The sequence below is a fragment of the Panthera pardus genome, unplaced genomic scaffold (genome assembly GCF_024362965.1).
Source record: "Panthera pardus isolate Hobbes unplaced genomic scaffold, ASM2436296v1 HiC_scaffold_12, whole genome shotgun sequence".
Lineage (NCBI taxonomy): Eukaryota > Metazoa > Chordata > Mammalia > Carnivora > Felidae > Panthera > Panthera pardus.
The window spans coordinates 60,118,385-60,143,357 of record NW_026526677.1 but is presented as its reverse complement, the minus strand read 5'-3'; the positions used below and the strand labels follow the sequence as shown (position 1 = coordinate 60,143,357).

Below are 24,973 nucleotides of genomic sequence, written 5' to 3'. Positions count from 1 at the left end.
TTCTGGGGGGGGGAGGGGCAGAGACAGAAGGAGAGAGAGGGCTCCACATGGGACAGACTCCACATGGGCAGTACAGAGGCCAATGCGGGGCTCACACTGACGAACTGAGAGATTATGACCTGACCCAGATCCAGAGTCGGATGCTTAACCAAATGAGCTATGCAGGCGCTACTCAATGAATTTCTTTCTTTCTTCTTTCTCCTTCTTTATTTGTTCTTCCTTCCTTCCTTCCTTCCTTCCTTCCTTCCTTCCTTCCTTCCTTCCTTCCTATTTTATTATTTTTTTAATTCACATCCAAGTTAGTTAGCATATAGTGCAATAATGATTTCAGGAGTAGAATCCAGTGATTCATCCCCTATATTTATCCCAACAAGTGTCCTCCTTAATGTCCCTTGCCCATTTAGCCCATCCGTCTACCCACAACCCCTCCAACAACCCTCAGTTTGTTCTCTATATTTAAGAGTCTCTTATGTTTTGTTCCATCCCTGTTTTTATATTCTTTTTGCTTCCGTTCCCTTCTGTTCATTTGTTTTGTACCTTAAATTCCACATATGAGTGAAGTCATATCATATTTGTCTTTCTCTAATTTCGCTTAGCATAATACACTCTAGTTCCATCCACGTTGTTGCAAATGGCAAGATTTCATTCTTTTTGATTGCCGAATTACACTCCATTGTGTGTGTGTGTGTGTGTGTGTGTGTGTATACCACATCTTCTTTATCCATTTGTCGACAGACATTTGGGCTCTTTCTATACTTTGGCTATTGTCAATAGTGCTGATATAAACATTGCAGTGCATGTGTCCCTTTGAAACAGCACACCTGTATCCCTTGGATAAATACCTAATAATGCAATTGCTGGATTGTAGGGTCGTTCTATTTTTGATTTTTTGAGGAACTTCTATACTGTTTCCAGAGTGACTGCACCAGTCGGCATACCCACCAGCAATGCAAAAGGGTTCCTCTTTCTCCACATCCTCACCAGCATCTGTCATTGCCTGAGTTGTTAATTTTAGCCATTCTGACAGGTGTGAGGTGGTATCTTGTTGTGGTTTTGATTTGTATTTCCCTGATGATGAGTGATACTGAGCATTTTTTCATATATCTGTTAGCCATCCGAATGTCTTCTTTAGAAAAGTGTCCATTCATGTCTTTTGCCCATTTCTTCACTGGATTATTTGTTTTTTGGGCAGTGAGTTTGATAAGTTCTTTATAGGTTTTGAAGACTAGCCCTTTATCTGATATGTCATTTTCAAATATTTTCTCCCATTCCATCAGATGTCTTTTAGTTTTGCTGTTTTCTTTGCCGTGCAGAAGCTTTTTATCTTGATGAGGTCCCAATAGTTCATTTTTGCTTTTGTTTCCCTTGCCTCCAGAGATGTGTTGAGTAAGAAGTTGCTACAGGCAAGGTCAAAGAGGTCTTTGCCTGCTTTCTCCTTGGGGATTTTGATGGCTTCCTGTCTTATGTTTAGGTCTTTCACCCATTTTGAGTTTATTTTGTGTATTGTGTAAGAAAGTGGTCCAGGTTCATTCTTCTGCATGTTGCTGTCAAATTTTCCAATTTGCTGAAGAGACTGCCTTTATTCCATTGGATATTCTTTCCTGCTTTGTCAAAGATTAGTTGGCCAAACTAAATTTATCTTTGTAAAAATTTTATGCTTATTTAGTGTTTTGAGATGGGGGGGGGGCGCATAAAGAGAGGCAGACCAAGGCTCTGTAGCAGGCTCCGCGCTGACAGCAGAGAGGCCAATGCAGGGCTTGAACACATGAACCGAGAGATCATGAATTGAGCCCAAGTTGGATGCTTAACTGACTGAACCACCCAGACGCCCCGAGTTTTTGTAAATTTAAAGAGTTGTGGGGGCACCTGGGTGGCTCAGTCAGTTAAGCATCTGACTCTTGGTCTCTGCTCAAGTCATGATCTCACAGTTTGTGAGTTGGAGCTCTGCATCGGGCTTTGCGCTGTCAGTGTGGAGCTGCTTAGGATTCTCTCTTCCTTTCCCTGGCCTCCCCCTGCTTGTACTTTCTCTTTCTCTCAAAGTAAATAAATAAACTTAAAAAAAAAAAAAAAAGTTGTGCAACCATCACCACAATCCAATTTTGTGGCAACTGCAACACCCAAAGAAGTTGTTATGCCCATCTGCAGTCAACATCCACTCCCACCCTAAACCCCAGGTAACTAATGATTTCCTTTGTATTTCCATGATTTTGTCCTTTCTAGAAATTTCATAATAGAATCATATAATTTATAAAGAATTTATATAATTTATAATAATTTACAAATCACATGATTTCATAAACAGAAGCATATAATCTGTGTTCTTTTGTGTTTTTTAGTTTCTTTCACTTGCCAAATGTTTCTGAGGTTCCTCCATGTTGTTACATGCATTAGTAGTTCACTCCTTTCTATTTCCTAATAATTTATGACATCTGCATTGATATTTGTATTAGTTCTTTTTTTTTGGCATTTTTATCAGGTTTACATAACAATGTTGTTTGCTTCATAAAAAGGATTTGGAAATTTTCCTTCATTATGCATGCTTTGGAAAAATTTACATAATACTGGAACTATCAGGTCTTTGTAGTTTTAATAGAACTCTGTGAAATTACCTGGGTGTCATATTATTCTGTGGAGGAGTTCCTTGATAACTTACTCTATTTTTTACATAGAAATTGGTCTGTTCAAAGCTTTGTCTTTCCTGGGGTCAATTTTGGTTACCTATTTTCTTTTCTTTTTAATTATTAATAATTTAATTATTTTTAATTTACATCCAAGTTAGTTAGCATATATATGGTGTAACAATTTCAAGAGTAGTTTCCTTAATGCCCCTTACTCATTTAGCCCATCCCACCTCCCACAACCCCTCCAACAATCCTCTGTTCACTATATTTAACAGTCTCTTATGTTTTGTCCCCCTCTCTGTTTTTATATTCTATTTTCTTCCCTTCCCTTATGTTCATCTGTTTTGTCTCTTAAAGTCCTCATATGAGTGAAGTCATATGATATTTGTCTTTCTCTGACTAATTTCACTTAGCATAATACCCTCTAGGTCCATCCACATAGCTGCAAAAGGCAAGATTTCATTCTTTTTGACTGCTGAGTAATACTCCACTATATATATATATATATATATATCCACTATATATATATATATATATATATATATCCACTATATATATATACATACACTATATATATATATATATATATATATCCACTATATATATATATATATATATATATATATATATATATATATCAACACATTTTCTTTATCCATTCATCCATTGATGGACATTTGGGGTCTTTCCATACTTTGGCTATTGTTGATAGTGCTGCTATAAACATTGGGGTGCACGTGCCCCTTCAAAACAGCATACCTGTATCCTTTGGATAAATACCTAGTAGTACAATTGCTGGGTTGTAGGGTAGTTCTATTTTTAATTTTTTGAGGAAAGTCCATACTGTTTACCAGAGTGGTTGTACAAGTTGGCACTCCCACCAGCAGCGCACAAGAGATCCTATTTCTCCGCATCCTTGCCAATATCTTTTGTTGCCTGAGTTGTTAATGTTAGCCATTTTGACAGGTGTGAGGTGGTATCTCATTGTGGTTTTTATTTGTATTTCCCTGATGATGAGTGATGTTGAGCATTTTCTTATGTGTCGCTTTGCCATCTGGATGTCTTCTTTGGCGAAGTGCCTATTCATGTCATTTGCCCATTTCTTCATTGGATTATTTGTTTTTGGGTTGGCAACCTACTTTCTTAGTACATTATCCAATTCTAAATTTATTTACACTGAGGTTTTAAATTTTAATTCCTTTGTTTCAATGGCTATTTCCCTTTGCCACTTATTATGTATGTTTATGTTTGTTTTTTCATTCTTAAGTTAGCTAGCAGACTTTTTCTTTAAAAAAACACAAATTTTCCTACATTAATTAGTACTATGTTTTTCTGTTCTCTGTCTTGTTAATTTCTGTTTATGTCTTTATAATTTCCTCCCTTGAACTTTCATCAGCTTTACTTTGCAGTCTTTTTTCTTGCCTTTTGACATCTTAATATTTCACTTTTCTTTTTTCCTCCCCCTTTTAAAAAAAATTCTTCAGGACAGAGCCAAGATGGTGGAACAGCACAGAAGTTTTTTGTGTGTCTCATCTCCATGAAATACAGCTACACCAATACTAAACCATCCTGCACATCTAGAGAACTGATCTGAAGATTAACACAACAATTTGTACAACCTGAACCACAGAATTCAGCAGATACACAGTGCGGAGAGTTGAACTTGGGGAGAGAGAAGCTGAGGCGGACAGGGAGCTGCTTTTGAGGGCAGAGAGAGGATGGAGACGGGATTGGGGTGGGGGGAGAATACAGGAAAAGCACCCTTCCCCAAAAGCAGCTGGACAGAAAGTGGAAAATTGGAAACAGCCACAGGGACTAAACTAAAAAGGGAGAAAGGAGAAAGGAGAGGGTTTAAATTCCATTAACACTGTAAACAAGGGGAGTGCAGAGTCTGTAACTCCGTTGCTCAATACTTGGTGGTGCTCTGGTGGGAAGGGTGAACCCCCAGGAGCAGAGTGGGGTCCGGAAGGTTCGTGAGCCACACAGGGAAAAGCAGTTCCACTACTGGAAGGACATTTGGTAGAGACTGTTGAGGCCACCTGGTCCCAGCAGACCCCAGAGAATGGCCACATTCGCTGGTGCTGGAACAAGGTCGTTAAGGGTGAAGCCTGGTGCCAGATGTGTTGTGATTCTCCATAATCCCTGAAATGCTGCCACTACACTGGCCACAGTCTCTCGGCACCGGCAGCAGCATGGTCTCACAAGCTTTCCTGGGTGTGGCGGGTATTCGGCCATTGCTTGGTGAGACCCTCCACAGAGGGGTGGAACGGGTCAAAGCCGCAGTCCCTCAGAAGTAAGGAGCCAAGGAAAACAGCTGCATCTGAGACAAAACTCTGGAGAGAGGTACTACCTGGGACTTGGTCACGGATAGTGAAAATGCAGGGAGTGGACGAAAGCTGAAAACAAAGGAAGGGTGCACGATTGCTGATCGGGGAGAACAGAGTTCTGATACTAGAGACTGGGTAGCTGTGTGATGCCATTTACATTGCTCCCACGCGTGCACATATGCACCTACAAGCGCCACAACACTCCACCCCAGTAGGCTAGCAGCGCCATCTAGTGGAGAATGGAGCCGCTACACAGCCCCGCCAACTGGGCCAACCTTGCTCTTCAAGAACAGAAGTCTCACTGCCTGCTTAGTTTATGGACTATAAAGTGCTCATAGTCTGACTTCTAGGGGAGAACTAAGTAATTTCAGTCGTATTTCAATCCATTAGCAAGTGAATCTATTCAATTTTCTTCCTTTCCTTTTTTTTTCTCTTTTTAACTTCTTTTCTTTATCTTCAATACAGAAAGAGAAAAAATTCATTTTTATTTTCAATTTTTATTAAAAATAGTTTTAATTTTTTTTAATTTTTTACTTTTGTGTAAATTTTTTCAAATTCTATTTTGCTTCCATCATTTTCTTTCAGTCTACTTCAGTGTATTCACTTTTTCAAATTTCCAAACAATTTCCTTTTTTTTCTTTTTTCTCTTTTTCGTTTCTTTTCTTTTTCTTGAATACAGAAAGAAAAAATTCATTTTTATTTTCAATTTTTATTAAAAATATTTTTCTTTACTTTTCTCTATTATATTCTTTAATTATGTGAAAATTTTTTCAAATTCTATTTTACTTCCATCATTTCATTTTAGTCTACTTCAGTGTATTCATTTTTTCAAATTCTCAAACGATTACCTTTGTTTTTTTTCCCCCTCTTTTCTCTCTAATCTATCAAACCACTTTCAACATGCAGACCAAAACACACCTAGGATCTAGCATCATTTATTCGATTTTGTGTGTGTGTGTTTAATTTTTAATTTTAATATTTTTTAATTTTAAGTTTTTCTACCTCATTAATAACTTTTCTCCCTTCAAAATGATGAAACGAAGGAATTTACCCCAAAAGAAAGAGCAGGAAGAAACAACAGCCGGGGACTTAACCAACACAGATAACAAGCAAGATGTCTGAACCAGAATTTAGAATCATGATAATAAGAATACTAGCTGGAGTCAAAAAGAGATTAGAATCCCCTTCTGCAGAGATAAAAGAAGTAAAAACTAGTCAGGATGAACAAAAAAAATGCTATAACTGAGCTGCAATCACGGATGGATGCCGCAGCAGCAAGGACAGATGAGGCAGAACAATCAGTGATTCAGAGGACAAACTTATGGAGACTAATGAAGCAGAAAAAAAGTGGGAGATTAAGGCAAAAGAACACAATTTAAGAATTAAAGAAATCAGTGACTCATTAAAAAGAAACATCATCAGAATCACAGGGGTCCCAGAAGAGGAAGAGAGAGACATAGGGATAGAAGGGTTATGTGAACAAATCATAGCAGAAAACTTTCCTAAGCTGGGGAAAGACACAGACATCAAAATCCAGGAAGCACAAAGGACTCCCATTAGATTCAACAAAAACCGACCATCAACAAGGCATATCATAGTCAAATCCACAAAATACTAAAGCAAGGAGAGAATCATGAAAGCAGCAAGGGAAAAAAAGTCCTTAACCTACAAGGGAAGATAGATCAGGTTTGCAGCAGACCTATCCACAGAAACTTGGCAGGCCAGAAAGAAGTGGCAGGATATATTCAATGTGCTGAATCAGAAAAATATGCAGCCAAGAATTCTTTATCCAGCAAGGCTGTCATTCAAAATAGGAGGAGAGACAGAAAGTTTCCCAGACAAACAAAAATTAAAGGAGTTCGTGACCACTAAACCAGCCCTGCAAGAATTTTAAGGGGGACTCTCTGAGGGGAGAAAAGATGAATACATACATACATACATACATACGTATATATATATATATGTGTGTGTATATACATATACACATTGTATATATATGTGTGTGTGTGTGTATATATATGTGTATATATATATATATATATATATATATATATATATATATATATGTAAATACCAAAAGCAACAAAGATTAGGAAGAACCAGAGAACACCACCAGAAACTCCAACACTACAAGTAACATAATGGCAATAATATCATATCTTTCAGTATTCACTCTAAACATCAATGGACTCAGTGCTCCTATCATAAGACATAGGGTAAAAGAATGGTTAAGAAAAAAAGATCCATCTATATGCTGTTTACAAGAGACCCACTTTAGACCTAAAGATACCTTCAGATTGAAAGTGAGGGGATGGAGAACCATCTATCATGCTAATGGTCACCAAAAGAAAGCCAGAGTATCCATACTTGTATCAGACAATCTAGACTTTAAAATAAAGATTGTAACAACAGATGAAGAAGGGCGTTATATCATAATTAAGGGGTCTATCCACCAAGAAGATCTAAGAACTGTAAACATTTATGCGCCAAATGTGAGAGTACCCAAATATATAAATCAATTAATCACAAACATAAAGAAACTCATCGATAGTAATACCACAATAGTAGGGGACTTCAACACCCCACTTACAACAATGGACAGATCATCTAATCAAAAAATCAACAAGGAAACAATGGCTTTGAATGACACACTGGACCAGATGGACTTAACAGATACATTCAGAACAATTTCATCCTAAAGCAGCAGAATATACATTCTTCTCCAGTGCACATGGAACATTCTCCAGAATAAACCATATACTGGGACACAAATCAGCCCTAAGTAAGTGTAAAAAGATCAAGATCAGGGGCGCCTGGGTGGCTCAGTCGGTTAAGCGTCCGACTTCAGCTCAGGTCGTGAACTCGTGGTCTGTGGGTTCGAGCCCCGCGTCGGGCTCTGTGCTGACAGCTCAGAGCCTGGAGCCTGTTTCAGATTCTGTGTCTCCCTCTCTCTGACCCTCCCCCGTTCATGCTCTGTCTCTCTCTGTCTCAAAAATAAATAAAGTTTGAAAAAAATTAAAAAAAAAAAAGATCGAGATCATACTGTGCATATTTTCAGACCACAACGCTATGAAACTCAAAAATCAACCACAAGAAAAAATTTGGAAAGGTAAATAATACTTGGAGACTGAAGAACATCCTACTAAAGAAAGAATGGGCTAACCAAGAAGTTAAAGAGGAAATTAAAAACTATATGGAAGCCAGTGAAAATGATAACACAACCCAAAACCTCTGGGACGCAGCAAAGGTGTTCATAAGAGGAAAGTATACAGCAATCCAGGCCTTCCTAAAGAAGGAAGAAAGATCTCAGATACACAACCTAACCTTACGTCTTAAGGAGCTGGAAAAAGAACAGCAAATAAAACCCAAAACGAGAATAACACAGGAAATAATAAAGATTAGAGCAGAAATTAATGCTATCGAAACAAACAAAAAACAGTAGAACAGATCAATGAAACCAGAAGCTAGTTCTTCGAAAGAATTAACAAAATTGATAAACCACTAGCCACTTTGATCAAAAAGAAAAGGACCCAAATAAATAAAATCAAGAATGCAGAGGAGAGATCACAACCAACAGAGCAGAAATAGAAACAATAATAAGAGAATATTATGAGCAATTATACGCCAATAAAATGAGCAATCTGGAAGAAATGGACAAATTCCAGAAACATATACACTACCAAAACTGAAACAGGAAGAAATAGAAAATTTGAACAGACCCATAACCAGTAAGGAAATAGAATTAGTAATCAAAAATATGCCAAAAAACAAGAGTCCAGGGCCAGATGGCTTTCCAGGGTAATGCTACCAAACATTTAAGGAAGAATTAACACCTATTCTCTTGAAGCTGTTCCAAAAAACAGAAATGGAAGGAAAACTTCCAAACTCATTCTATGAAGCCAGCATTACCTTGATACGAAAACCAGAGACCCCACTAAAAGGGAGAGCTACAGACCAATTTCCCTGATGAACGTGGATGCAAAAATCCTCAACAAGATATTAGCCAACCGGATCCAACAATACATTAAAAAAATTACTCACCACAACCAAGTGGGATTTATATCTGGGATGCAGGGCTAGTTCAATATCCGCAAAACAATTAACGTCATTTATCACATCAATAAAAGAAAGGACAAGAACCACATGATCCTCTCAATAGATGCAGAGGAAGTGTTTGACAAAATACAGCATCCTTTCTTGATAAAAACCCTCAAGAAAGTAGGGATAAGAAGGCTCAGACCTCCAGATCATAAAAGCCAAACACAAAAGACCCAACACTAATATCATCCTCAATGGGGAAAAACTGAGAGCTTTCCCCCTAAGGTCAGGAACAAGACAGGGATGTCCACTCTCACCACTGTTATTCAACATAGTATTGGAAGTCTTAGCCTCTGCAATCAGACAACACAAAGAAATAAAAGGCATCCAAATTGGCCAGAAGGAGGTCAAACTCTCGCTCTTCACAGATGACATGATACTCTATATGGAAAACCCAAAAGATTCCACCAAAAAACTGCTAGAACTGATTCATGAATTCAGCAAAGTTACAGGATATAAAATCAATGCACAGAAGTCAGTTGCCTACTATACACAAAGAAGCAACAGAAAGAGAAATCAAGGAATCGATCCCATTGACAATTGCACCAAAAAACATAAAATACCTACGAATAAGTCTAACCAAAGAGGTGAAAAATCTATACACTGAAAACTATAGAAAGCTTATGAAAGAAATTGAAGAAGACATTAAAAACTGGAAAAAGATTCCATGCTCCTGGATAGGAAGAACAAATATTGTTAAAATGTCAATACTACCCAAAGCAATCTACATATTCAATGCAATCTCTATCCAAATAACACCAGCCTTCTTCACAGAGCTAGAAGAAATAATCCTAAAATTTGTATGGAACCAGAAAAGACCCCTAATAGCCAAAGCGATCTTGAAAAAGGAAACCAAAGCAGGAGGCATCACAATCCCAGACTTCAAGCTATACTACAAAGCTGTAATCATCAAGACAGTATGGTACTGGCACAAGAACAGACACTCAGATCAATGGAACAGAATAGAGAACCCAGAAATGGACCCACAAACGTATGGCCAACTAATCTTTGACAAAGCAGGAAAGAATATCCAATGGAATAAAGACAGTCTCTTCAGCAAGTGGGAAAACTGGACAGCGAAATGCAGAAGAATGAACCTGGACCACTTTCTTACACCATACACAAAATAAACTCAAAATGGATGAAAGACCTAAACATAAAGCAGGAAGCCATCAAAATCCTCAAGGAGAAAGCAGGCAAAAACCTCTTTGATCTTGGCTGCAGCAACTTCTTACTCAACATGTCTCTGGAGGCAAGGGAAACAAAAGCAAAAATGAACCTCATCAAAATAAAAAGCTTCTGCATAGCGAAGGAAACAATCAGGAAAACTAAAAGGCAACTGACAGAATGGGAGAAGATATTTGCAAATGACATATAAGATAAAGAGTTAGTATCCAAAATCTATAAAGAATTTATGAAACTCAACTCCCAAAAAACAAAGAATCCAGTGAAGAAATGGGCAAGAGACATGAATAGACATTTCTCCAAAGACATCCAGATGACAAACCGACACATGAAAAAATGCTCAACTTCACTCATCACCAGGGAAATACAAATCAAAACCACAATGAGATACCACCTCACACCTGTCAGAATGGCTAACATTAACAAGTCAGGCAACAACAGATGTTGGTGAGGATGCGGAGAAAGAGGATGTCTTTTGCATTGTTGGTGGGAATGCAAGCTGGTGCAGACACTGTGGAAACCAGTATGGAGGTTCCTCAAAAAACTAAAAACAGAACTACCCTACAACCCAGCAATGCAATACTAGGTATTTATCCACAGGATACAGGTGTGCTGTTTCAAAGGGACACATGCACCCCAAAGTCTATAGCAGCACTCTCAACAATAGCCAAAGTATGGAAAGAGCCCAAATGTCCATCGATGGATGAATGGATAAAGAAGATGTGGTATATATAAAAAATCGAGTATTACTTGGCAATCAACAAAAATGAAATTTTGCCATTTGCAGCTACATGGATGGAACTGGAGGGTATTAAGCTAAGTGAAATCAGTCAGTCAGAGAAAGACAAATATCATATGATTTCACTCATATGAGTACTTTAAGAGACAAAACAGATGAACATAAGTGAAGGGAAACAAAAATAATATAAAAACAGGGAGGCGGACAAAACAGAAGAGACTCATAAATATGGAGAACAAATAGGGTTACTGGAGGGGTTGTGGGAAGGGGGACAGGCTAAATGGGTAAGGGGCACTAAGGAGTCTACTCCTGAAATCATTGCTGCACTATATGGTAACTAATTTGGATGTAAATTTAAAATAAATAAATAAATAAATAAAATTAAAAATTAAAAAAAAAAATTCTTTCGGGGGCTCCTGGGTGGCTCAGTTAATTAAGCATCCAACTCCTGGTTTCAGTTCAGGTCATGATTTCACTGTTTGTGAGTTCGAGTCCCAAATCAGGCTCTACTCTGACAGTGTGGAGTCTGCTTGGGATTCTCTCTCTCCTGGCTCTCTCTGCTCCTCTTCCGCTCACACATGTGCATGCGCGCTCTCTCTCTCTCAAAATAAAAAAAATTAAAAAATTAAATTATTTCGGTATGTAGGAAAGAGCTTTTTTTGTTGTTGTTCTAGTGTTTCTTTTGTACTTATGCATATTTTATAGTACCCTCTGTCCCCCTTTCTTTTCTTACTTGACCTTTTACAATCTGATTTGTTACTTTTAAATCATATTCCTTAATACTCAACTTGCCACCTAGGCAATAGTCAACAAACTTATTCTACTTTGCCCTTTCCATCTCTCATTAAAAAACTGCACTCTCAGGGCACCTGGGTGGCTCAGTAGGTTAAGTGTCTGACTCTTGATTTTTGGTTCAGGTCATGATCTCACAGTTTGTGAGTTTGAGCCCCACATCCAGCTGTGCACTGACAGATATATTAAATATATAAAAGGCTCATCATTACACATTTTGCTAACATTTTCCCAGTGTTCTCTCTTAGTTGGATGAACATCATTCTCTAGTACAATGCAGTCAGCAGAACTTTCTGTGATGATAGAGACATTCTATATCTGCATTGCCCAATAGGGTAGACACAAGCCACATATAATGAGCACTCAAAATGTGGTTGGTGTGACAGAGGAACTGAATTTTACATTTTATTTAATTTGAATTAATTTACATTTAAATTGCCACATGTGGACAATAGCTACTAAATTCATGCAGTGCTCATGGATTCATCAAGAAGGAGTCCTGTATAGAGGTGAGAGTACTTGCATATTTAAAATTATCTTTCTATAACCTGGATACCTAAAAAATAAACTTGATTGTAATATAAAATCCATGCCTTACATTAAAAATGCTGTTCCACTGGTGCCTTTGTATGTTGCTGATGAAGTCTAATGCCAGCCTGATTTATTTGCCTAAGTCAGTAACCTGGTCTTTTTCACTAGCGTTTTAAGAATTTTTTTTTATTTTTAAAATCCAGTAGTTTTACTGAGGCTATGTTTCAGAATTAACCATTGCAAGTCAGTTTTAAGAGGTAAAAATGGTCCTTTTAATATGCAGGTTCATTTCTTTCTTATTTCTAAAAAGTTTCTTCAGTTATAGTTTTAAATATAAGTTGTTTCACTGTTTTGTTTTTCTTCTCCAGGGAATCCAATTATATGTTTGAGATCTTTGCTGAGTCTATTCCATTTCAATCACTTTCTCTCTGACACTTTTTCTTTTTTTCTGAATGTTTATATTTATATTTGTTTTTGACACAGAGACAGAGGATGAGTCAGGGAGGGGCAGAGAGAGAGGGAGACATGGAATCGGAAGCAGGCTCCAGGCTCTGAGTTGTCTGCACAGAGCCTGACATGGGCTCAAACTTGTCAACCATGAGATCATGACCTGAGTCAAAGTCGAACACTCAACCAACTGAGCCACCCAGGTGCCCCTCTCTGACACTTTTTCTTTATCTCATTTTCATTATTTTGCTTATTTCTTGGCCTTCTTAAATAGCCCTTATTAAATATTCAACACATTGTAAGTCAGCTTTAATACCTTTCCTTTCCTAAGTTTAATCAATTCTAATTTTATTTCTTTTGGGAGAAGAGAATGTTACTAGTTTTTAAAATTTTTGATTCATTTGTTTGAGACTACTTAATTCATTTTGGAGTTTTATGCTACAGTTTCTTTCTGCTTTGTAATCAGTTGTGGGGGAAGAATGTACATAAGCCAAAAAATTTTTGATTCTCATTTTCTCTTTTCTTTTTACAGTAATTTTGTATGGACTGCTTCTTTTGGCCCATTTTGTGGAAAGAGTAAAGTTTGGGTGGCTTAAGAAATTCCTAGTTCAAGACTGCCCCCTTCTGTCAGAATAGTAAGGTTCAGTGTCTTTTTTCATATACTTATTTGAGGGCAGGGCAGTTGAGGGGGGCAGGTCTGAGGTTTAATATTTCTTTTGTTTCTATAGAATCTTAATTCCTCCCTCTAGCTTCCTTCTTTCCCTTCACTGATCCCTCCCCCTCTCTATTTATCTCTTTACCAGAAGTGGTACCTTTCTAAAAATGCCACCCTAGGTCTTACACACTTTCAAGTCCTTTACCTTTAACTGGTACTGTGATTTCCAGACCCTAGACTGCTTTCAGAAATTTTGGATTTACTGTGAAGCTTCCACTTGCTGTTTGTTTTGTTTTGTTTTGTTTTGCAGACTCAGGCTCTCAACCCCTCTCCTCTTTTCCATGCAGTTTTTCAAACCCCAAGTCTAAAACATCAAAAGATACTTCTGTTGGAATCTGGTGAGGTTTTTTCTTAATTTAAAAATGATTTGAAGTTCATAGTATTCGTTCTCTCACAGTAGAGCTGAAAGTATGGATTAAGTGCGGTTTTATTTTCCTTTTTAATTTGTATGGTCTTCTGGGAGGATAAGTGGACAAATTCTAATTTAGGAGGCCACCATTGTCCCAGGGGAACCTGGAAGTCCCTTGAATCTTTTTATTCTTATTGTTATTACTGATTGTGATTTGTCAGTATTTTATAAACATTCTTTTCTTAATTTTCTATTTATTTTTTATTTTTTAAATGTTTATTTATTTTGGAGAGAGACAGCACAAGCAGGGGAAGGGCAGAGAGAGAGAGAGAGAGAGAGAGAGAGAGAGAGAGACAGACAGACAGACAGACAGAATCCAAAGCAGGCTCCATGCTCTGAGCTGTCAGCACAAAGCCTGCTGTGGGGCTCAAATCCACAAACCGTCAGATCATGACCTCAGCCGAAGTTGGACGCTTAACTGACTGAGCCACCCAGGTGCCTCAACATTCTCTTTTTTTTCTTTTTAGTTTATTTTTTTATTTTGAAAGAGACAGTACCTGCACATGATTGGAGGAAGGGCAGAGACAGAGAATCCCAAACAGGCTCTGTGCTGACAGCCTAGGCAGGCTTGATCTCATAACCATGAGATCATGACCTGAGCCAAAATCAAGAGTCAGATGCTTAACCAACTGAGCCAACCAGGAGCCCCATATTTTATAAACATTCTTAACACATCTCAGGAAGTAAAGCAAAGAGCTAAGTTTGTGGACAAGTCTTCCGTCTGAAGTAACTTTCTTAAACCAAGTAACTTTCTTAAAACATCAAGCATATAAGAAACAGATTCAGATATTAAAGTCTCTCATATTCAATCTAATTATGGTAAAATCTGGTAGGATACATTCTATCTTATAGTTTTGTACTAATTAGAAGTCCTTTCTGCCTATGTATAAATAATACCTACTTTGGGCTAAAACAAACGAAATTGTGTTTAGAAGGTTATATAAAAGAAATAAACCAGAAATCAACTTTCTTTCTTATTTTTGTCTTTATGATGATAATGCAAGAACATGACAGATTTTCTGATCTTACATTCTGGTAAAGTTCATTTATCCATCTATTCAACACTTATTGAGGACCACTAAACTGCCAGTCAACAGGGACACAAAGATAACTAAGGGACAGTCCCTGACTCACAGACAAGTAGAGAAATATGAGTAAGTTGCAGTAAGTACAATACCCTTTATAAAATGTTTGAAAATATGCAAACCATGCTATACATACTTTTAAGTGTACATATATATGTAGTATAAATACAAAGCCAAGTGTGAAAATTATAATCAAATTAAGTATAGAGGTTAACTCTGGGAGGGTGAGGGGAATAAAATCAGGCAGGAATACAAATATAGCTTCAATTTCATCCATGGTAGTTTATTTAATAAATAAAAAGATCTGAAACAAATACTGCAAAGTACTAAGACCTGACAAAGCTGGGTGGTAAGATATCATGGGTATATTTGTTATCTCTATTCTGTATGCTTGAAATAATTTAATTTTTAAAAAACTATTCAAAATGCAGTTCAATTTGGGGCACCTGGGTGGCTCAGTTAAGCGTCCAACTCTTGATATCAGCTCAGGTCATGATCTCGTAGGTTCAAGCCCAGTGTCAGGTTCTGTGCTGACAGCATGGAGTCTGCTTAGGATTCTCTGTCTCCCTCTTTGTCCCTCCCCTGCTCATGTTCTGTCTCTCTCTCAAAATAAATAAATAAACTTAAAAAAAATGTAGTTGGGTTTTAATAAAAAATGCAGTTCAATTTACCGGAGTTTTAAATCAGAAGTTTCAGATTATGTTCAAGTTGTGTAATAACATAAAATTAAGAACCAATTTAGGTATGAATGAGAAAAATAGCCCATCTGATTACTGTACATCGTTTTTTATATGAAGTGTTACACATACCTGTGAGTGCTAAATAAGAAGCAATGTACCGCTTTTCCAGTCCATCTCTAACACTCTGAATTGCACCAAAAATTGGAGGTATAATCATAATCAGGTTACTCACTGTATTCCCTACAGGAGAAAAACACAAGAAAATAATTATATTAGTTAATACCCCTTTAAATAAAAACTCATGCACTTGGCCCTTAATAAAAATTAAATAGGTGACTTTTCAGAAAGATGGTGGAAAGATATTTACAAAGTACCAAGGGAAAATAATTATCTATTGAATGAAAATTTTATGTAAGAATCTGAGTGAAATAAAGATAACTTTTGGGGTAGCTGGCTGGCTCAGTCAGTAAAGCATACTACTCTTGATCCCATGGTTGTGACTTTAAGCCCCACGCTGGGTATAGATTACTTAAAAAAATAAAATCTTTTGGGGCATCTGGGTGGCTCAGTCAGTTAAGTGGCTGGCTCTTTGGTTTCAGCCCAGGTCATGATCTCACGGTTGGTGAATTTGAGCCCCATGTCCGGGTCTGCACTGACAGTGTGCTTGGGATTCTCTCTCTCCCCCTCTCTCTCGCTTTCAAAAAATAAACTTAAAAACATTATAATAACATAAAATCTTTAAAAAAAAAAATAAAGATAATTTTTGACAAATGAAACGAAGATTTTTCAATCAGAACACCCACTAAAGGAATTTCTAAATTCTAAAGGTAAAAAAGAAAACTATCTCAAAATAGTTTGCTCAAAGATACAGCAAAAAATGAGTTGAAGGTAGCCATTTGCAACTGAGAGAGTGGTCCACAGATAGAGCGATGAAAAGGTAAAATATAGAATTGTGTTACTTTTATCTGTTGAATCAAATAGCAATGAATTGAGGTTTGCATTTTATAGATCTTTTTAAAATCTCACTTTATGGTAATATTTTTAACTTCTAGTTTCTATGTTTCTAGTAAAATATGAAAAGCAATGGATCATCATCTGATTTTTGTTCGTATCTTTTGCAAATCGACATATATAGAACACTCTACCATATAGCATATACATTTTTCTCAAGTACACATGGAACATTTTCCAAGATAGAGCATATGTTAGGCCATACATTCTAACAGACTTGAAAAAGATAACATACAAAGTATGTATCTCTCCCAACCACAACAGAATGAAGTTAGAAATAAATAACAGACAGAAAGACAGGATGCATGGGTGGCTCAGTTAAAGCATCTGACTCTTGATTTTGGCTCAGGTCATGATCTCATGGTTCTTGAGTTTGAACCCTGAGTTGGGCTCTGTACTGACAGCGCAGAGCCTGCTTGGGATTCTCGGTCACCTTCTCTCTCTGCCCCTCCCCTGCTCTCTCTCTCAATTTTTAAGCTGGATACATTGCCACTTAGCTAAGAAAACGACATTTCCAAGACCTCTTTGCAGTAAGTAAGTAAGTAAGTAAGTAAGTAAGTAAGTAAGTAAGTTAAGTAAGTGGAAGTCTGGTATGGTACTTTCAAGAAAAATGGAGATTACACCCTTCTTGTCACCTCCTTCCCTTTTCTGCTACAGGGAATGTGGATGCAATGGCTAAAGCCATCTTGGTCTCTGAGGGGACAGTAGGGATCTAACCCAATTTGGGGGAGGAAGACCTTCCTCTGCCCTATGGTCCTCTGGCTGGACATGGAGTCAAATTGACCATGAGACAGATTATCAGGAGGAAATCAAACTTAGTAGGTGTATGTATGGGGAATCCACACAGACATGAAATTCCAAAGACAATGAGGCAACAGGAAACTTACATCAGTTAAGAAAAGGGGATCAGTTAAGGATACAAAGGGGATAAAGACCATAAGCAAGAAGGTGAAAGGAGATGTATGGGAAAACAAGGTCGCCCTATTATGCAGGTGAATTCCTTAGGTAAAAGGTAGTCTCTGTTAATAGTTCTCTTCCTGTTACAGGCTCTCCTTTCCATTGTAAATTTAGCAGTTGCAGGGAGGCAGAGAGCTTTTCCTGCTTCTGCTGGGTTTCAATTAATTTTAACTTAAAATAATCTTTATGCCAAATGGCCCATCTTGGGCAGCCTGCCCCGGCCCCCTACACTAAGCATGGCTGAGCAACAAAATAAGAGAAGCTTGCGCCCCTGATACCATGGAGCTGCCACCCCAGCCCCGAACTGCTTTTCAGACTGAAATAAATCTACATCTTGTTTAAAGCATTAATTATCACATATCTGTTACTCACAGCCAAACCTAATCCTAACTGATGCAAAAGATGTCCTTAGTGCACCTTATTTCATTTGAATTAAAAATGCTAACAGCCTTTTCTCTGTGAATATACAGTGGAAACTGAAACTGAAAGACAAATGCCTGTCTTTGAGTCATTACACCTCTTTCTTAAATTTAATGCTGTTACATGAATGATAAACCTAAATTAATCCAAATGTTTTATGAGGACTGTTTTCACTTTTTATTTTAAATGTTAAAATGCAAAGATAAATATAAAAACGAAGTTAACATGTCAGCTCCTTTTTAAATTACAGTTGACACATAATGCTCCATCAATTGCAGGTATATAGCATAGTGACTTGACTAGTCGATATATTATGCTGTGCTCACCACAAGTGTACCTACCAATGTCACCATACAATGCTAATTACGATACTATTTCCTATGCCCTAATTTTCATCCCTGTGACTTATTCATTCCAAAATTGGAAGTCAGTATCTCCCACTTCATCCATTTGCCCATCCTTCCTGGCAACCATAATTTATTCTCTGTATTTATGGAACTGTTTTTGCTGTTTGTTTTTTAGATACCATATACAAGTGAAATCATGTTGTTTGTGTTTCTTTGATTTATTCCATTTAGCATAATACCATCTAGGCCTATCCATGTTGTGACAAATGGCAAGATCACATTCTTTTTTTTATGGCTGAGCAATATTCCATATATATGCCATATCTTCTTTATCCATTCATCTATGGATGGACACTTGGGCTACTTCCATATCTCAGCTTTTTGTAACTATGCTGCAATAAACAAAGAAGTGAATATAACTTTTCAAATTAGTGTTCTCATTTTCTTTGGGTAAATAAATACCCAGCAGTGGAATTAATGGACCATATGATATTTCTAACCTATTTAATATATTTTTTGAACTTTGGGGGTATTTTTTTAAGTATAATCTTTACACCCAACATGGGACTTGAACTCACAACTCTGAAATCAAGAGTTGCATGCTCTACCAACAAAGCCAGCCAGGTGCCCCGATATTTCCAACTTTTCGAGGAATCTCCATATTGTTTTCCAGGTTGCATCAATTTACATTTTCACTAACAATGCATGAGCATTCCCTTTTCTCCACATCCTCGCCAACACTTTTTTTCTAGTCTTTTTAATTCTAGTCACTCTTGCCTTTTCATTTTGTTAATGGTTTCTTTCCTTCACTGTGAAAAGCTTTTCATTTTGATGTAGCCCCAACAGTTTATTTTTCCTTTTGTTTCACTTGCTTGAGGAGACATATCCAGAAAAATGTTGCTAAGGCTAAAGTCAAAGAAATGATTACTATGTTTTCTTCTGGGAGTTGTATGATTTCAGGTCTTACATTAGGTCTTTAGTCCATTCTCAGTTTATTTTTGTATATGTTGTAAGAAAGTGTTCCGGTTTCTCGCGTCTGAGCGGCTCAGTCAGTTAAGCATCTGACACCGGCTTAGCTCATGATCTCATGGTTCATGAGCTCAAGTCCTACATCAGGTGAGCCCAAGCACCACTTCGGGTAAGACGACGCCCCATAATGGGTGAGTATGAGCCCCACTTCGGGTGAGCCCTGCTTCTCTCTCTCTCCCTCTCTCTACCCCTCATGGGATTCTCTCTTCCTCTCTTGCTCTGCCCCTCACTCACTTGCACCCTCTCTCTCCCTAAAATAAAAAAAAAAAAAAAAAAAGTGTTCCAGTTTCATTCTTTTGCATGTAGCTATACAGTTTTTCCAGCACCATGAAGACGCTGTGTTCTCCCCATTGTATACTCTTGCCTCCTTTGTTGGAGATTAATTGACCATATAAGTGTGGGTTTATTTCTGGGTTCTCTATTCTGTTCCATTGACCTATGTGTCCATTTTTGTGCCAGTACCATACTCTCTTGATAAACATATTCTTTTTTTTTTTTTAAGTTTATTTTTGAGAGAGAGAGAGAGAAAACGTGAGCAGGGAGGGGCAGGGCAGATTATCTGAAGTGGGCTTTGCGCTGACCAGAGAGCACGATGCCAGTCTCCAACTCATGAACCATGAGCTCATGACCTGAGGCAAAGTTGGACACTTAACCGACTGAGCCACCCAGGCGCCCCCATAAATACCATATTCTTAAACAATCAATGGGTCAAAGAAGAAATCACAAGAGAAAGTAGAAAATACTTGGAGATGAATTAAAATAAACACAACATACCAAAATTAATTAATTAATTGGATACAACAGGGCTAAGGGGAAATTCATTGCTAAATTCAAACATCAAAAATCAAGAAAGATCTTCAAGCTGAAATGAAATAATGGTAATTAGTAACACAACTATATATATAAATATACAGCATACTGGTGAAGGTAAGTATATGGTCTAACTCTGAATACTCTAATACTGTAATATGATGGTATATTAAACATGTAAGCCTATCACTTAAAAAGTTAAAAGGGCAAAAGTATTAAAAAGAACTAAAGCTGCAAATGACATATACAATAGAGTTAGTATCCAAAATATATAAAGAACTGACACCTAAAAACAAATAATCCAATTAAAAAATGGGCAGAAAATACAAACAGTCATTTCTCCAAAAAAGACATACAGATGGCCAACAGACACATGAAAAGATGCTCACCATCACTCATCATCAGGGAAATGCAAATAAAAACCACAATGATGGATTGCCTCACACCTGTCAGAATGGCTAAAATCAACACAAGAAACAACAGGTGTTGACAAGGATGTGGAGGAAAAGATACCCTTGTGTACTGGCAAACTGGTACAGCCACTGTGGAAAACAGCATGCAGGCTCCTCAAAAAGTTAAAAATAAAACTACCCTACAACCCAGTAATCACACTACTGGGTATTTTCCCAAAGAATACGAAAACACTAATTCAAACGGACAATATGCACCCTATGTTTATTGCAACATTATTTACAATTACCAAACTATTGAAGCAGTTCAAGTGTCCACCCAGAGACGAATGGGTAAAGAAGGTGTGTGTGGTGTGTGTGTGTATATATATACATATATACATATACATATATATACATATATATGTATGTGTGTGTGTGTATATATATATATATATATATATGTATATATATACACACCACACACAATGGGATATTTTTCAGCCATAAAAAAGAATAAAATCTTGCCATGTGCAATAACATGGCTGGATCTAGAAAGTATAATGCTAAGCAAAATAAGTCAAAATACCATATGATTTCGCTCATATGTGGAATTTGAACAAAGGGGGGAAAAAAAAGAGAAAGACAAACCAAGAAACAGACTGCTAACTGTAGAGAACAAACTGATGGTTACCAGAGGAAAGGTGGGTAGGGGCCAGGTTAAATAGGGAATGGGGATTAAGAGCACACTTATCGTAATGAGCACTGAGTAGTTGTTGAATCACTATTATGGTACACCTGAAACTAATATAACACTGTATGTAAACAGTACTGGAATTAAAATTAAAAACTTAATTTAAAAAAAACTAGCTACAACAATTTATTAGTGAATAGACAATAAAAAACAGGTAAATTATATTAAAAACCTACATGGAGGGGAATAAAAGGGTAGAGGTTTAGTGAGTGAAGTTGTTATCAACATAAAAAAGACTGCTATAAGTTGTCTTATGTAAGCCTCAGGGTAACCATAAAGCAAAAACCTACAGTAGATCACAAAAGATAAGGGGACGGGAATCAAAGCATACAACTATTGAAAATCATCAATTCATAAAGGCAGCAAAAGAGGAACAAAGGAATAGGGAAACTACAAAACAGCCAGAAAACCAGACGGCATTAGTTAAGTCCTGACTATCAATAAATAATTACTCTAAATGTAAATGGATTCAATTCTGCAATTAAAAGGCATACAATGGCTGCATGGATTAAAAAAAAAAAATCAAGACCCAAGTATATGCTGGCTACAAAACATTCTTTTCAGGTTTAAAGACATGCATATGCTCAAAGTAAAGGTATGGAAAAAGATATTCCATGCAAGGGAAACCAAAAGAGAGCAAAGGTAGCTAACTTAGACAAAATAGATATTAAGCCAAAAACTGTAACGAAAAACAAAGATCATTATGTAATAACAGAGGCTTAATTCATCAAGAGGATATAATAATTGTAAATATGTATACAGCCAACATCAGAGCACCTAAATATATTAAGCAAACACTAACAGATCCTAAGGGAGAAATAATATAATTAATAGTAGGGGACTTCAATACCCCACTTTCAACAATGAATTGTTCATCCAGATGGAAAAATAATACAGGAAAGTTGGACTTAAACTACACCTGACACCAAATGGACCCAACAGACATATATACAGAACATTCCATCCAAGAGCAGCAGAACATACATTCTCTATGACAGATCATATGATAGGTCACAAAACAAATTTTAGCAAAAATTTTAAAACTGAAATAATACAAAGTATCTTTTCTGACCGCAGTGGTCTAAAACTAGAAATCAATAACATGGAGAAAAACTATAAATTCACAAATATGTAGAAATTAAACAACAGACCCCTGAACAACCAATGGAGCAAAGAAGAAATCAAAAGGTAAATTAAAAAATATCTTGAGGTAGGGGCGCCTGTGTGGCTCAGTTGGTTAGGTATCCAACTTCAGCTCAGGTCATGATCTTTCGGTTCGTGGGTTCAAGCCCCACGTTGGGCTTTGTGCTGACAACTCACAGCCTGGAGCCTGCTTCAGATTCTGTGTCTTCCTCTCTCTCTGCCCCTCTCCCTCTTGCGCACGTGCGCACACTCTCTCTCTCTCTCAAAAATAAACAAACATAATAAATAAATAAATAAATAAATAAATAAATCTTGAAATAAATGAAAATGAAAACACAATAGGTCAAACTTATGGAATACAGCTAAAATAGTTCCAAGAGGGAAGTTTACAGCAATAAATGCCTGTGTTAAGGAAAAAAAAAAGATCTCAATCAACCTAACTTTACACCTCAAAGAACTAGAAAAGAACAAACTAAGCCCAAAATTAGGAAAAGAAATAAAGATCAGAATGGAAATAAATTAGATTAATGGAACAAAGAGCTGTTTGTTGCTTTTTTTTTTAAGATAAAAATGGACAAACCTTTAAGCTAGATTAACTCAGGAAAAAAAGATAATTCAAATAAAATTAGAAGTAAAAGAGAACATTACAACTAATACTACAAAAATAAAAAGGATCATGAGAGACAACTATAAACAATTGTATGCTAACAAACTGGAAAACCTAGAAGAAATAGATAAACTCCTAGATATATACAATCCATGAAGACTAAATCAGGAAGAAACAAAATCGTAATGAAACAATAACAAGTAAGGATATTGCATCAGTAATCAAAAACCTTCCAGGGGTACCTAGCTGGCTCAGTCAGCAGAGCATGTGACTTGATCTTGGGGTCATGAGTTTGAGCCCCACACTGGGTGTAGACATGACTTTAAAAAATAATAACAAAATTAAATTAAAATTTCAAAATAAAAAAATAAAAAACTTCCCAACACAGAAAAGCTGAGGACAAGTAGTTTCATTGGTGACTTCTACTAAGCATCTAAAGAATTGACACCAAAACTCAAACTGTTCCAAAAAAATAGAAGAGCGAGGAATACTTCCGATCATGTGTTCATGAATCCAGCATGACCCTGATACCAAACTATATGATGTCATGGAAATGTGGAATCTAAAAAAGCCAAACTCAGAGAAACAGAACAGTGTGGTAGTTACCATGGGCTGAGGGTGGGGTGCATGGAGGGTGGAGAAATTAGCCAGAGTACAAACTTCCAGTTATAGGATTGACAAGTTTTGGAGATTTAATGTACAGCATGGTGATTACAGCTAATAATACTGTATTATACACTTAAAAGTTGCTAAGAAAGTAGATCTTAAATGTTTTCACCACACACACACAAAAATGGTAATTATGTGGTAAGATGCAGGTATTACCTAATGCTATGGTGGTAATCACTTTACAATACATAAGCTTATCAAATCAACCCACTGTACGTATCAAAATTATATAACATTACACAGTTAACCCTTGAACCACACAGATATGAACTGTATGGGTCCAGGGGCACCTGGGTGGCTCAGTCGGTTAAGCGTCCGACTTCGGCTCAGGTCATGATCTCATGGTCCATGAGTTCGAGCCCCGCGTCGGGCTCTGTGCTGACAGCTCAGAGCCTGGAGCCTGCTTCCGATTCTGTGTCTCCCTCTCTCTCTCTGACCCTCCCCCGTTCATGCTGTGTCTCTCTCTGTCTCAAAGCTAAATAAACATTAAAAAAAAAAAAAAAAAAAGAGTCACTGAGAGTAGAACAAAATTAAAAAAAAAAAAAAAAAAGAACTGTATGGGTCCGATAAATATAACACACTACTGTAAATACATTTTGTTTTCCTTATGATTTTTTGATTATTTTTTAATGTTTATTTATAAAGAGAGAGAGAGAGAGAGAGAGAGAGAGAGAGAGAGAGAGAGAGAGAGCAAGCGGGGGAGGGGCAGAGAGAGAGTGGGACAGAGGATCTGAAGCAGGCTCCATGCTGACGAGAGCCCAATGTGGGGCTCAAACTCCCAAACCGTGAAACCATGACCTGAGCCGAAGTTGGAAGCTCAACTGACTGAGCCACCCAGGCACCCCCTTATGATTTTCTTATGACATTTTCTTTTCTCTAGCTTACTGTATTGTAAAAATACAGTATATAATACATAAAACATACAAAAATATATTAATCAACTTATCTTATTGGTAAGGCTTCTGGTCAACAGTAAGCTATTAGTAGTTCTATTTGGGGGAGTAAAAAGTTATACATAGCTTTTCAACTGCATGGGTGGGTTGGAATCCCTTAACTCACTATTATTCAAGGGTCAACTCTTTTCAATTATATCTCAATATAACTGGTGGAAAATCCCCCCCCCCACCCCGCCTCCACCAAATCTAACTATTTCCAAGTAACTTAACTGAATCCTAGAACAAAATTCAAAACTATTTCTGATAATACAA

The 24,973-nt window shown here is 37.0% G+C and overlaps 1 protein-coding gene across 2 annotated transcripts in view; it reads right to left on the bottom strand.

Annotated features, from left to right (window-relative positions):
* Window positions 1-24,973, bottom strand: part of ACER3 (alkaline ceramidase 3) — a 184,772-nt gene that overhangs the window by 106,649 nt on the left and 53,150 nt on the right. For both annotated transcript variants that reach the window (XM_019449899.2, XM_019449901.2), the window contains one exon: window positions 15,759-15,869. In XM_019449899.2, coding sequence (XP_019305444.1) covers window positions 15,759-15,869 — 111 coding nt within the window. Of the gene's footprint in view, window positions 1-15,758; window positions 15,870-24,973 lie in introns of those variants that run through there.